The 13,921-nt window shown below is 43.0% G+C and overlaps 1 protein-coding gene across 3 annotated transcripts in view; it reads right to left on the bottom strand.

Moving 5' to 3' along the window:
- Window positions 1-2,519: 2,519 nt before the first annotated feature.
- The window catches only part of MERTK (MER proto-oncogene, tyrosine kinase), a 215,669-nt gene continuing 204,267 nt past the window's right edge, over window positions 2,520-13,921 (bottom strand). For 2 of the 3 annotated variants that reach the window (XM_077283143.1, XM_077283142.1), the window contains exons 18-19: window positions 5,815-5,951; window positions 2,520-3,151 (exon numbers count right to left, since the gene is read on the bottom strand). In XM_077283143.1, coding sequence (XP_077139258.1) covers window positions 2,665-3,151; window positions 5,815-5,951 — 624 coding nt within the window. In that variant the 3' untranslated portion in view covers window positions 2,520-2,664. Of the gene's footprint in view, window positions 3,152-5,814; window positions 5,952-11,347; window positions 11,586-13,921 lie in introns of those variants that run through there. The other variant, XM_077283145.1, reaches the window with a different exon arrangement.

The raw sequence follows: 13,921 nt of genomic DNA, 5'->3' as shown, positions 1-13,921 counted from the left end.
ACCCATTTATTCTGCATACCAGGTCATCAATATAAAATTGCAAAAAAAAATGTAAATACATGAAGGGGAGGTAGAAAGTATTTTTAGTATGTGTCTATTGAAACACAATCCATACAAGAACTAACGAAGGCACAATTCTGAATCCTTGAGTCACTAAAAATCATAATTAAATGCTGAATATTTACACCATTTCCTGCATCAATAGAAATGTATAGATCTATCTATCTATCTATCTATCTATCTATCTATCTATCTATCTATCTATCTATCTATCTATCTATCTATCTATCTATCTATCTATATATACAGTGCCTTGTGAAAGTATTCTGCTCCCTGGAACTTTTCAACCTTTTCCCACATATCATGCTTCAAACAAAGATACCAAATGTAAATTTTGGGCGAAGAATCAACAACAAGTGGAACACAATTGTGAAGTTGAACGAAATTTATTGGTTAGTTTACATTTTTTGGGAAATTCAAAAACTGAAAAGTGGGGTGTGCAATATTATTCGGTCCTTTACTTTCAGTGCAGCAAACTCACTCCAGAAGTTCATTGTGGATCTCTGAATGATCCAATGTTGTTCTAAATGCCTAATGATGATAAATATAATCCACCTGTGTGTAATCAAGTCTCCATATAAATGCACCTGCTCTGTGATAGTCTCAGGGTTCTGTTTGAAGCACAGAGAGCATCATGAAGACCAAGGAACACAACAGGCAGGTCCGTGTTACTGTTGTGGAGAAGTTTAAAGCCGGATTTGGATACAAAATGATCACTCTGGATGAACTGCAGAGATCTATAGCTGAGGTGGGACAGTCTGTCCATAGGACAACAATCAGTCGTACACTGCACAAATCTGGCCTTTATGGAAGAGTGGCAAGAAGAAAGCCATTTCTCAAAGATATCCATAAAAAGTGTTGCTTAAAGTTTGCAACAAGCTACCTGGGAGACACACCAAACATGTGGAAGAAGGTGCTCTGGTCAGATGAAACCAAAATTGAACTTTTTGGTAACAATGCCAAATGATATGTTTGGCGTAAAGGCAACACAGCTCATCACCCTGAACACACCATCCCCATTGTCAAACATGGTGGTGGCAGCATTATGGTTTGGGCCTGCTTTTCTTAAGCAGAGACAGGGAAGATGGTTAAAATTGATGGGAAGATGGATGGAGCCAAATACGGGACCATTCTTGAAGAGAACCTGTTGGAGTCTGCAAAAGACCTGAGACTGGGACGGAGATTTGTCTTCCAACAAGACAATGATCCCAAACATAAAGCAAAATCTACTATGGAATGGTTCACAAATAAACATATCCAGGTGTTAGAATGGCCAAGTCAAAGTCCAGACCTCAATCCAATCGAGAATTTGTGGAAAGAGCTGAAAACTGCTGTTCACAAACGATCTCCATCAAACCTCACTGAGCTCAAGCTGTTTGCCAAGGAAGAATGGGCAAGAATTTCAGTCTCTCGGTGTACAAAACTGATCGAGACATACCCCAAGCAACTTGCAGCTGTAATCACAGCAAAAGGTGGCACAACAAAGTATTAAGTTAAAGGGCCTGAATAATATTGCACGCCCTACAGTACTTTTCAGTTTTTGAATTTCCATAAAAAATTTAAATAACCAATAAATTTCGTTCAACTTCACAATTGTGTTCCACTTGTTGTTGATTCTTCACCGAAAATTTACATTTGGTATCTTTATGTTTGAAGCATGATATGTGGGAAAAGGTTGAAAAGTTCCAAGGGGGCGAATACTTTCGCAAGGCACTGTATATAATCAGTCAGCTAATATCTCTGTACAGAATACTGCATGGTATTTACATTGATTCAATGCCAAATAATGCATCCCAAATAGTAAGCTAACAAAAAAAATAAAGGCAATACTGGTTACGCATCTTTATCAAAACATTTAACGGGAATCTGTCAAAACAATCCAACTCCCTAACGGTTTATTTGGTTGTTTCATTTGCATGTTTCTCTTTGAAAACTAAAGTCATCCACACCTGGCTTTTTAATTAATATGCAAATGAGGCTTAAGTGCTCAGTGTGTGTCAAAGCACTTCCCAAGGCTCTGGCTCCCCAGCCCTATACCAAAGGAAGCTCCACCTCCCTCTGCATTGCATGACTGATCGCTCACTGGCTTAACTACAGGGTCACTAAGTTGTCAGGCAGGCAGAGGAAAGTGGGACTTGGCAGAGAACAGAGCCAGGGAAGCAAAGGCTTAGGCCGGGATCACACACAGCGAGATACGGCCGAGTCTCGCAGGTTAAAACCAAACTCTGGCACCGGCACTCCAGAGCGGAGCGTGCGGCCGCATAGCAATACATGGAGCCGTACGCTCCACTCCGGAGTGCCGGTGCCAGAGCTTGGTTTTAGCCTGCGAGACTCGGCCGTATCTCACTGTAGTGTGACTCCGGCCTTAGGAAGTGCTTTGACACACCCAGAGCATTTAAACTTCATTTGCTTACGAGTTAAAATTCTGATTTTTATTTTATTTTTATTTTTTCTTTTGAGTCAGGGAAAAACAGATTAGGCAAGTAAGGGTGACATTATCTTTTTTAGACTGCAATGTGACCATATAAATAGTTTGGGAATGGAGGAAATCGATCTGACATTCATTTTAACTTGAAAGAACATGTATTAAATTAGTTTGGATCTCTATACTGCTATTTCGGAGTCCTCTGCTGAGTCATCAGCATAGAGAAGTTCTTCAGTCAATGAATTGCCATCCAAAAGAGTGTTGCTTTCACACCATGGCACTTTGTTATGTGGCATACTGTCATGTAGAAGTGGAGCACAAGCTTGTTCAGATTCACCTGCCAACTCTTCAGATGCGCTGTTCAAGATATACCTCTGTTCATCCAAATTACTGCCATGGACCTCCACAGTGACCATAGTTGTGTCAGATCTGGAGGGAGTGATTTGTACATACTTGGAATCCACATCTATGGATATGTCACTGATCTCTGGATCTTGTGTGAAAAGTTCACTGTCCTCAGGCAAACTGGTGTTGATGTAAATAACATCTTCTTTGTTCATTGCAGGAGGGAGTTCTTGGAGAAACTTCTCCAGCTTAAATTTTAGTTCAGTGAATGTAGGTCTATCAGCTGGGTCAGCTCTCCAGCAGAGGTACATCAATTCATACCTAAAGGTGGAGTAAGACAAACACTTTTTACACTGTACAATTGTAGATTAATTTGAAATGAAAATTGATGCAATTTATTTTACTGAGTTGAATAATGCAATGTAGCCATCAGTGAAAACAACCTGAATTTGGCAACAAACTAACAATGACAGACTTCTTCCCGAAGAAGCAGTGCGAAACGCGCGTTGGGGCAGAGGGACGCCAGGGACATCCAAGTGCACACACAGGTATTGTATGCCCTATTTTGGATGCAGTTTACTCGTTTCACTTGCCAGTTCAGTAGCACTTCAACGTATTACAGCATTGTGCATACTTAGGTTGCCTACATATGGTATGTTGTTACAACAACCATTCATTACATAGGCTTAAACACTATCACTGTGGTTTTTTCAGCTTAATCATAAGCAATTTACATTTGTGTCTGGCATCTTTAATACCCCCTTTTTTGTGCCTGCAATCATTAGCTTATGTTGGGCTGCTATATTCTTAGAATAAGCTAGTGCTTCGTGGCACCCCATGGCATTGTGTCCTCCTTTTTATAACTTTGCATCTTTTGTACATACTCTTTTATATTGTAATATCAATAAAAATTATTGTTTTTAAATAGTACCCTGTGTTACTAGTAATTAATTCATTTTGGTAACACATTTTGTGATAGAGATTCAGTATTTAAAGGGGTACTCCACCCAACATGATACGGGTGTGAACACTATTGGACATAAGTGTGTGATTATATAGTACCAGAGGGAGATGACTCTGCCCTTGCGGGCTTACAGTCTACATGATAATGGGGAAGGAGAGAGTAGGTTGCAGGGTTGTGGCAGCTCCGGTGGTGGTGAGGCGACAGCAGGGTCATGGTACACAATTATATAGTTTAACTAAGAGATGGGAAAATTGTGGATAAAGGGAAAGAGAATGAGTAATTAAACTGAAGCAAACAAAGTCCTGAACAAGCAAATAAATTTTGTAATATAGCTTATTAGAGAAAATGCTTCTTTCATCAATTGTCGGTCATTTGCTTTCTCTTGCACTGATCGTTCACTCTCAAAAGCTGCTCAAATCTGTCTACAGATCTTTCTTCAGTGAAGGCTTAAATTATACTTGCTTCTGATAGACGCCTATGATGAGTGGCCGGGGAGCTGAAGTAAGTCAGGAGCAGAGAGAGGCAAAGAGAAAATACTAAGGCTTTTAGTGCAGAGGGAAAATTAAAGGGATATTCCCATCTCCAAGATCCTATCTCAATATGTAGTAGGTGTAATAATAACAATAATAATAATAATATTATTAGCAAATACCACCAATTAGAAATTTAGTATTGTTTTTTTTATTCACTATGTCTCTTTCCTCATGTGCAGGAATAAATAGTTACGACTACACCTGAGCGAATGTCGTCGGATCCCTCCTTATTTGGCTTGCTAATGGAGCTTACCGAATAGCTGCAGCGAGAACCCGGATAGCTCGAGCACTCCCGATAATCTGCTGTTCGGCTCCGCAGCTGCATGTGTCGTGGCTGTGTGACAGTCACAACATACTGTACATGGAGAGCCTGTTTGTTGTTACAGTGACACAGCTGCGACACATACAGCTGTGGTGCCGAACAGCAGATTATCGGGAGCGCTCCAGGTATCCGGGTTCTCGCTGCAGCTATTCGGTAAGCTCCATTAGCGAGCCGAATAAGGAGGGGTCCGACAATGTTTGCTCATGTCTAGTTATGATCACTAACAATTAGATAACTAGCTATCACTTTATCAGTGGTTGTAACCATGGATACCTAAGGTTGAGTATTTGCTTGCAGAAATTTCTGCAAGGATTCTGTATCTCTTGGCATGAAAAACGCTGCGGCATAAACACGTGTTTTTGGTGCGTTTTTGTATGGTTTTTGCATTTGGTTTTGTACAGCAATGAAGGCTTTTTTTGAGCTAACTAAAGATATTAAAAAAAAAAAAAGCTGCTCCTAGTATGCACCTGCTCACATTAGCTTGGAAGTGTTAGTCAGTTTTTTGTCATTGTGAGAAAGTTCTCACGCAGCGGTGCCATAAGTGAGAGCACTGGAGCCGATCAGCTGATGATCTTTGGTGAACTCTCTCACGGCAGCTCAGTGATACACTGCAGGAGCGATTACCTCCTGTCAGCGTATCGCCGGCGGCTGGGTACAGCAGTCACTCTCCCGATGTCATGCTGACATCTGACAGTATGATCCTGCAGCGCTCTGACCAATGGTCTTACTGGCGGTAGCATTACCGCCGATAAGAACTACTGCACCGGTGTGTCCCACGCTGTCACACAGATGGGAAACGCGATAGGAAGCCCGTAAAAATGTAAACAAAGACTCAGCAAATCCGCAAGCATTTTTATACCTGCGTTTTTTTTCTGCGCATTTGACTGACTCAATTGAAGTCAATAGGTGAAAAATGCTGCAGAAACACAGAAAGAATTGACATGCTGCTGAAAAAAAATGCACTACAGATACTCAAAGGAAATTTACTAATTATGTGCACAACACTTCAGCATTGTCATTGAATTAGCTTGCATCAGGATTTCATAGCGTTTTGGCCCATTTACGTGCCGCGAAAACACCTAAAAAATGCACTGTGTGCACACAGCTTTATAGACAAACAACCTCATTTCTTCATACAGTGTTTGCTTCTGGTGGTTGTACTTACAATTCATCCAAACAGTCTGCTGGTTGCTTAAGCCTGTGTCCCTCAAGTAAGTAGTCATAGATTTCATGGTTCTGGACTCCTGGATATGGCGTCATCCCTCTGGTTGCAATTTCCCACATTGTGATACCAAATGCCCACTGTAGATAACAAACAGAAGGATCTGGGTGATATTTCCAGAAGAAATGAATGAAGCCTTTCACACTGAAAGGTCAGATACCAGTATCCTACTCATGCTGAGAGCAAAGATGATAGTTATTAGGCGCAACAAAAAAGGTTTTGTACAGAGATTATATAAGAAGACAATGATGTCCACAAATGGTGACAAACAAGAAGTTCTGCATCCACTGAGTACCATGCTACAGTCTGAGGTTATTTGTCAGTACAGTAATGACATCAGTGTGAATGCACCCTATTAATACAGAGAAGATGCTTGGCATTTATTGCAAGCTAGGGAAATGGATATAAGCAATTGGATGAAAATATTGCAGTATTATCAGATAATAATCATACTGTACAACTTTCTGCTAATGAGAGCTCATGCAAAAATAGAGAATAATCCGGCACTCATGGATGGATAAAGAAAAAGTAATGGTGTTGTCATGTATTATACAGTGACATTCACCACAAGTACGTGACTGTACAAGATGCTGACAAGTATCCACAAGTTCCTGTGCCTGCAGGCAATTGCCAGGTGGGACTCAGGACCACCACAGTTATAGCAACTTGCGGATACTGGTGAGCATCTAACACATAGTCACGCATTTCTGATGAAGGACAAGTAGGCCAAATTGTCACCTGATTACACACTGTGTACATGACAACACAATTGCCTTGTCTAATGCTTACAAGAATGCCGGATTCTGCTCTATTTTGAAAATTTATGTGGTTGCACCCTATCTAAGCACCAAAAATCTCTAGAAGTACCGCATCTCCAATACACACGTCATGCAATGCCATACATTGACATATATCATACTAAAAGAAACTCCACCTTCATTGATACATTGCTCTTCTAGGATCCCTTAGTATTGAAAATTTCAACTGACTACAGAAAAAAGAAACATTGACACATACCGAACAGGCTACTGAGGATTTGTGAAGGTTTCCCTGTTGTATACAGTGAAGATGTCATCGACGATGTATGTATAAATATACTGGTCATGTAAGGCAGCGAGTGAGCAGTCAGTTCTTGAAAATGATGTGTTGGAAGTAGGGAAAATGGACAAGTGTACGGATCTGTCTCTACTAGAAGAGTGTAGAGTAGAGGATATCTTCTAATAGAGTTAGAGCGCCTTTTGGTCGTATCTTCTTCTATTGACTTGTTAGATCTTACAATTACATTGTAAGGCTATGTTCACATGCATTTTTTCATTTTTTTCCTGCAGGCAAAACCTGGTTTATTGGCAGTAAATAAACTTCTTAGAAAAAGCAGGCTTTGCTGAATTTTATTGCTGCATTTCTGTTGTCTCTTGTGCATGTTAGTTTAGTGGCCCTCAAAAAAGCATGATTTAGTTCCTTAGATTTTTTTGCAGCAAAAACTGATACCTGTGTTTTTTGCTGCGTTTTTGCACTACCCATTTTTTCCTATAGGTGAAAAAGTGCTTCAAATACACAAAAAAAAGGCTAAAAGAAGTGACATGCTGCAGTTTGCAAAAACGCAGCAGTTTGCAAAATCAGTCAGGCAAAAAAAACAATGTGTGCATGAGATTTCTGAAATGTCAGACTTGTCTGGTACTGTAAAGTGCAGCATTAAATTTGCATCAAAAAATAAACACTGCACAAATGCAACATGTGAACATAGCCTATGGAAGCTTTTTTCCATCCTAGTCTATATTGTCTAGTCAGCATACAACATAACTTTGATATTTTAATGTTTTTTTTCCAACACAGCAGGTATTCACCATCATTGGAGTCAGCACTGGCCCTTCAATGAGTGCTGTTGGCGTGACTTGACTTCGACTTAACAAAAGTTAGCTCATAAGTATCAACTCTTTCATTGCTAATCTGTCCGCAACAACGAGGCAAAATATTAAAAATAAAAGTTTCTTCTAGTGTTAACCCCTTCACAACCTATGACGTATATACATCATAGGTCATGTCCCTGCCTTCCATGTGGGGGTCACGACACAGCTATCAAGTGACCTGGGACCAGGGGCTCCTTTCCTGGCCCTAACACTAGAGGGCACCCTAGCTCTCCCTATCTCCAGGATACTTCAGATGGCGAAGATGCCGGGGCCTCCGTCCTTGCGTTATCTCCTAAGATAGCCCTTCCCCTGTCCCCTTCCCCCACCCAGGGAACAGGGGGCGTTACTGTGTGTAAGGAGGTCGACGAGATCGCGGGTACCTGCATGCTGGGTCCGGAACTAAAAAGGCTGCATCCTCTGTTCCCGGGGGAAGTCTGAGTGGGGCGGACCTTCCCCTGCTGTTTGAGGGAAGCCTGAGCGAGACGGAGCTTCCTGCTGTCCCAGGAGGGCGAGGAGAAAAAAAAAAGCGCACACAGCGGAGGAGTAGAAGAGGAGGAAAGTGTGCAAAGCATAGCAGTCTAGCGGCTTCACAGAGCAGTACAGAGGGCAGCGCAGGGAGCAGAGTGGTGAGCAGCGCACTCTGATTCCCCGACCTGAGAGGACTGACTTGGCGACGGGCAGTATAGAAGGAGCCCCCGTTGCCTGCGGAGAGAGCCGTGCAGAGCAGAACTGTGCCAGCAGAGCAGAGAGAGCCGTGCAGAGCAGAGCCGTGCCAGCAGAGCAGAGCCATGCAGAGCAGAGCCGTGCACCCAGAGCAGTGCCGAGCCGGGTGTCGCAGCAGTCATAGAGAGTAGTGCTCCGGCCGGAAGTACCAGAGCCAAGAAGACCAGCATCGCCCACCGCCAATAGTGGGGACCAGGGAGAGCGGGACATGCGGTGTGTGTCCAGTGACAGCCAGAGAGTACCAGATGCCATACACGATGTGACCGTGAGTACCGCACACATGCTGCCCAAGAGAGACCATATATAGGACTGACACTCGCACCCTGATGTGGACACAATAGTTGTCCTGAACCTTGTGACCTTACTATGTCAGTTAAGACAGTTTAGGTTCATGTCACCTTACAATAGGAAGGTGACATTAACCCCTCATTACCCCACTTGCCACCACTACAGGGCAAGTGGGAAGAACCAGGCAAAGTTCCAGAATTGGCGCATCAGGTTTTTCTTTCATCCATTCTCTCCTGCTCAAGATGCTGTCGGCAGAGCAGGGGAGAAGGGGTGACAGCCAGCTTCAGCACCACATGCAGAGGAACAGCGCTTACAGTATTGCTGCCTCCCAGGCGGCCGTCCGTGTGGTACTGATGCGGCACACGGGCAGCACACGGTTGCCACACGTGTGCCGCACATAGTATACAGACGGACACTTGGACACTGATATCTCCGGTACAGGAAATATCATGACGTGTGAAACCAGCCTTAGAGAGGTATTCACACAGATCAGGGACCCATCAGACTGAGACCACCTTGATGATGGTTGATAGGCAGATAATATTTGGCCAAATTTTATGCTAAGCATCTCATATTTTACTCCAAAGACATATTGCTATTCAAATTTAACATATTCCACATTGACATGCTTTAGCATAATAGAGTGTAACCTTTTTTGTATATCGTATTGACTGAAAATTAAAAATAGTTATGGCTCTGGGAAGAGGGGGAGCAAAAAACGGAAGTGCAAAACTAGAAAACTCCAAGGTCGTGAAGTTAAAGGGAACCTGTCACCCCCAAAATTGAAGGTGAGCTAAGCCCACCGGCATCAGGGGCTTATCTTCAGCATTCTGTAATGCTGTAGATAAGCCCCTGATGTAACCTGAAAGATGAGAAAGAGGTTAGATTATACTCACCCAGGGGCGGTCCCAGTTCGTTTTGGGTCCGATGGGCGTCGCTCTGGGGCCTCCTATCTTCATCAGATGACGTTCTCTTCTAGTCTTCACGCTGCGGCTCCGGCGCAGGCGTACTTTGTCTGCCCTGGCCTCTCTGACCTTTCCCGGCGCCTGTGCACTGCAGTACTCTGCTCTGCCCTCAACAGGGCAAAGTACACCTGCGCCGGAGCCGCATTGTGAAGAAGACAAGAAGAGGACGTCATCTGATGAAGATAGGAGGCCCCGAACTAGACCGCAATGCCCATCGGACCCGAAACGAACCAGAACCGCCCCTGGGTGAGTATAATCTAACCTCTTTTTTTCATCTTTCAGGATACATCGGGGGCTTATCTACAGCATTACAGAATGCTGTAGATAAGACCCTGATGCCAGTGGGCTTAGCTCACCTTCGATTTTGGGGGTGACAGGTTCCCTTTAAATACAGTGCATTTTGTATATGGTATGTGCCCTTCATTACACTACTGCCTAGCCACGATTATATGCTGCATATGTTGTATATGTGCTCTTCTGTATACTATTTTCTCTCCACTCTTATATGCTGTATATTTTTTATATGCGCCCTTCATTATACTACTGCATAAGGTATATTTTGTATACTATACATCTATCTATATACTGTAGGACATTGTTACTATTTCAGCAATGTAAATTAATAAGGATATCCCAGTACATCACTGTGCCCCAGACCTACATCAGAGTTAAACTAATAACATACTGTATTTGTCCATAGAGGCCTGTCTCCCTTTTGTGTGAACATAGTGTTTGATGACATTTATTTTATTCGCTTATGTAGCGCCATTAATTCTACAGCTTTGCCCTGTTTGTTTTGTATCAAATATAATTGATATTTTTAAAGCATTGGCCTACTCTGGGGGTCTTGTGTCAAGTTTTGTTAGCAGATTTTATACGGTATGTGTTTTGAAGTAGCCCTCAATTTGAGAAGGTTTAGTTTAGGTTGTCACGTGTTGAGATCTGAGCAACTTTCACAAGGGCCAAATTGTGATGGAGATGCTCAGACAAGCAAGTCTTCTGGTGTTCCTGATTTGCTGTTAGTTATGTTTGTGGGAGACAGGAGACACTGAAGTTGTCGGCGAGCAGGCAGAGGAGGTGGGCAGTGTGTGAGGACTCGGAGGAGGCTGCAGAGGGGAGTGAGGTAAGTGAGGAGATGGGAATCTGCTGAAGCGAGTGAGGAGATGGGAATCTGCTGAAGTGAGTGAGGAGATGTGAGGCTGCTGAAGGGAGGAGATGGGAGGCTGCTGAAGAGAGGAAATGGGAGGCTGCTGAAGGGAGGAGATGGGAGGCTGCTGAAGAGAGGAGATGGGAGGCTGCTGAAGGGAGGAGATGGGAGGCTGCTGAACGGAGGAGATGGGAGGCTGCTGAAGGGAGAAGATGGGAGGCTGCTGAACAGAGGAGATGGGAGGCTGCTGAAGGGAGGAGATGGGAGGCTGCTGAAGAGAGGAGATGGGAGGCTGCTGAAGGGAGGAGATGGGAGGCTGCTGAAGGGAGGAGATGGGAGGCTGCTGAAGGGAGGAGATGGGAGGCTGCTGAAGAGAGGAAATGGGAGGCTGCTGAAGGGAGGAGATGGGAGGCTGCTGAAGAGAGGAGATGGGAGGCTGCTGGAGAAAGGAGATGGGAGGCTGCTGAAGCGAGGAGAGGGGAGGCTGCTGAAGTGAGCGAGGAGAGGGGAGGCTGCTAAAGTGAGCTAGGAGAGGGGAGGCTGCTGAAGTGAGTGAGGAGAGGGGAGGCTGCTGAAGTGAGCGAGGAGAGGGGAGGCTGCTGAAGTGAGCGAGGAGAGGGGAGGCTGCTGAAGTGAGCGAGGAGAGGGGAGGCTGCTGAAGTGAGCGAGGAGAAGGGGAGGCTGCTGAAGTGAGTTTTTGAGAAGAAAAAATCAAAAACGGCAGAATTACTTGTTTTGGTCACTGTAAAATTGCTATGAAATGCAATAATGGGCGATAAAAAGATCACATCTACACCAAGATGGTATCAATACAAACGTCGGGGTGCAAAACATAAGCCGTCACCCAGGTCCAGATTACAAAAAAATGGAAAACGTTACAGGTCTCAGAAAAGGGCAACTTTTTTTTTCTCTTTTGGCAAACTTTGGATTTTTTTTTCACCACATAAATAAAAAAGAACCTATACATGTTATAGGTATCTACGAACTCGTAATGACCTGGAAAATCATAACGGCAGGTCAGTTTTAGCATTTGGGGAACATGATAATCAAAAAAACGACCAAAAACATTTGTAGAATTCCATTTTCTTTGCAATTTCACCGCACTTTGAATTTTTTTCCCATTTTCCAGTACACTATTTGGTAAAACCAATCATGTCATTCAAAAACACAACTCAGGCTGCAATAAACAAGCCCTCACATGGCTATATTGATGGAAAAATAAAAAGTGGGTATATATGATTGGGAAACACCTTTATTTGGGAAATTGGTCTGCACTCACACTGCAGTGCACAGACTGGGCGCCGATCTCCCGGCCCACATCCTCATACATGCTGTGAGGCTACTGAGTTCTAGTCAGGAGACCCGCGGCCCGTCCATGCACTATGGTCCGAGCGCAGACCGATATCCACCGACAGCTTCCATAAATGTACAGAAAACAGAATACAATAATCTGCAATCAGAAATACAGATTATAAAAAAAAGTCACAATCTGGTTTCAATAATTAAAAAAAAAATGCAGAACTGTCATTATGGGACAGTTCTGTGCTGTGTTGTGCATAAATATGTGATTCTTCAGATGTTGTATTAGTCTTTGCCTGATAAATAGACCTGAGTAGTCTCGAAAGCTTGCAATTTGTTACCATCTTTTCAGTTAGCCATTCAAAGGTATCAACCACTGAGGACTGTCAATTCCAAATATTAACATATTCCGCAGCACTTTACAATTGTGCAGGTTCATGTACAGGCAATAAAAACAAATACAATGTAACACATTTCAACAGTTAGAGAAGGAGTTCGGGCCCTGCTTGCAAGCTTACAATCTATAGGGAAATCTATTATACTACATGGACGACTATGGGCTGTGAATTATACTATATAGAGGACTATGGGTTGTGCCTTATACTACATGGATGACTAGGGGTTGTCTTACATACATGGATATATAGAAGGGTAAGAATAAACGGCTAAAAGAAGAAAACCCTTATAAAAATATAACTTTTTCTTAAGTTCAATAAAAAATAGTTTTTATATACCCACCACAGTGGTGAAAAGTGCAACGTATAAAGAAGGATCGAACCCAGCATGGGGGAAACGCATTGAGGTTGAATTTGGCATCACTTTTTTCACCTGGAGCACCACATCAAAACAGATAAGCAATAAATTGTGATCAAGTATCCCTGACATCAGCATTTGTTTGGGCCAATTGATTCATGCATATTGTATATGCCTACTGTTGATGTGTTTAGTGCTCATACTAGTATCTAATAGCAGATCGTTCATCAATGCATCTTGTCCTTTGTGTTTCAATGCCTGGGATTAGCCCTTACCAGTGTTCTATGTCTAATAGTTGTGCTGTTTTTTCTGTGCACTCACGGCTCATACGATGTGCATGAAAGTGTGTCTACTCTTATGCTCTGCCACCTTTATGCATATCCTACCTAATCTATGAGATTTTTTTTGTCTACAACACCTGATACTCCCATTTGTGGCTTAGGACACTACCAGCAGCATATACAGGCCAACTGGCCCTCTGTTTCTTACTATGCATCTGCAATAGGGCTCTTAAAAGGAGCAGAGAGGCAGTCGATGCACGAGCAGGGGAGCAATCTCACACATTCTTAAGGTGCCAACCTCCGCAAATAGGTAGGTGTACAGCAGGGGTGGCATGCAGGGCCAGTACACCTCCTTCCTCATATCGGCTTAGTCTGATTGGCTATTACTTAAAGCACAATTATCTTAGACACTGTTAAGCAATGACCTAATTATTTATTTGTCTTTTCATAGTAAATTTTGGGTACCCTAGTCACTTAGGTATATCGAATGATGGGGCATTGTGTTTTAGGGCTAAGAGTTGCCTTCCACTAGCTTGATGAAGTGTTTGACTTACTTTAGGTGATGCGTAAAAAGAAATAGCAGGTGTTAACTCATATATCACTGCATTCTTACAGAAGTACATATGGCTAGGTATACATCATACCAGCATATGTCCTGATCTCTTTTTTAGCCCAATGCAAGCATCT

The sequence above is a fragment of the Ranitomeya variabilis genome, chromosome 2 (assembly GCF_051348905.1).
Source record: "Ranitomeya variabilis isolate aRanVar5 chromosome 2, aRanVar5.hap1, whole genome shotgun sequence".
Taxonomy (NCBI): Eukaryota; Metazoa; Chordata; class Amphibia; order Anura; family Dendrobatidae; genus Ranitomeya; species Ranitomeya variabilis.
This window is presented reverse-complemented; position numbering and strand designations above follow the sequence as displayed.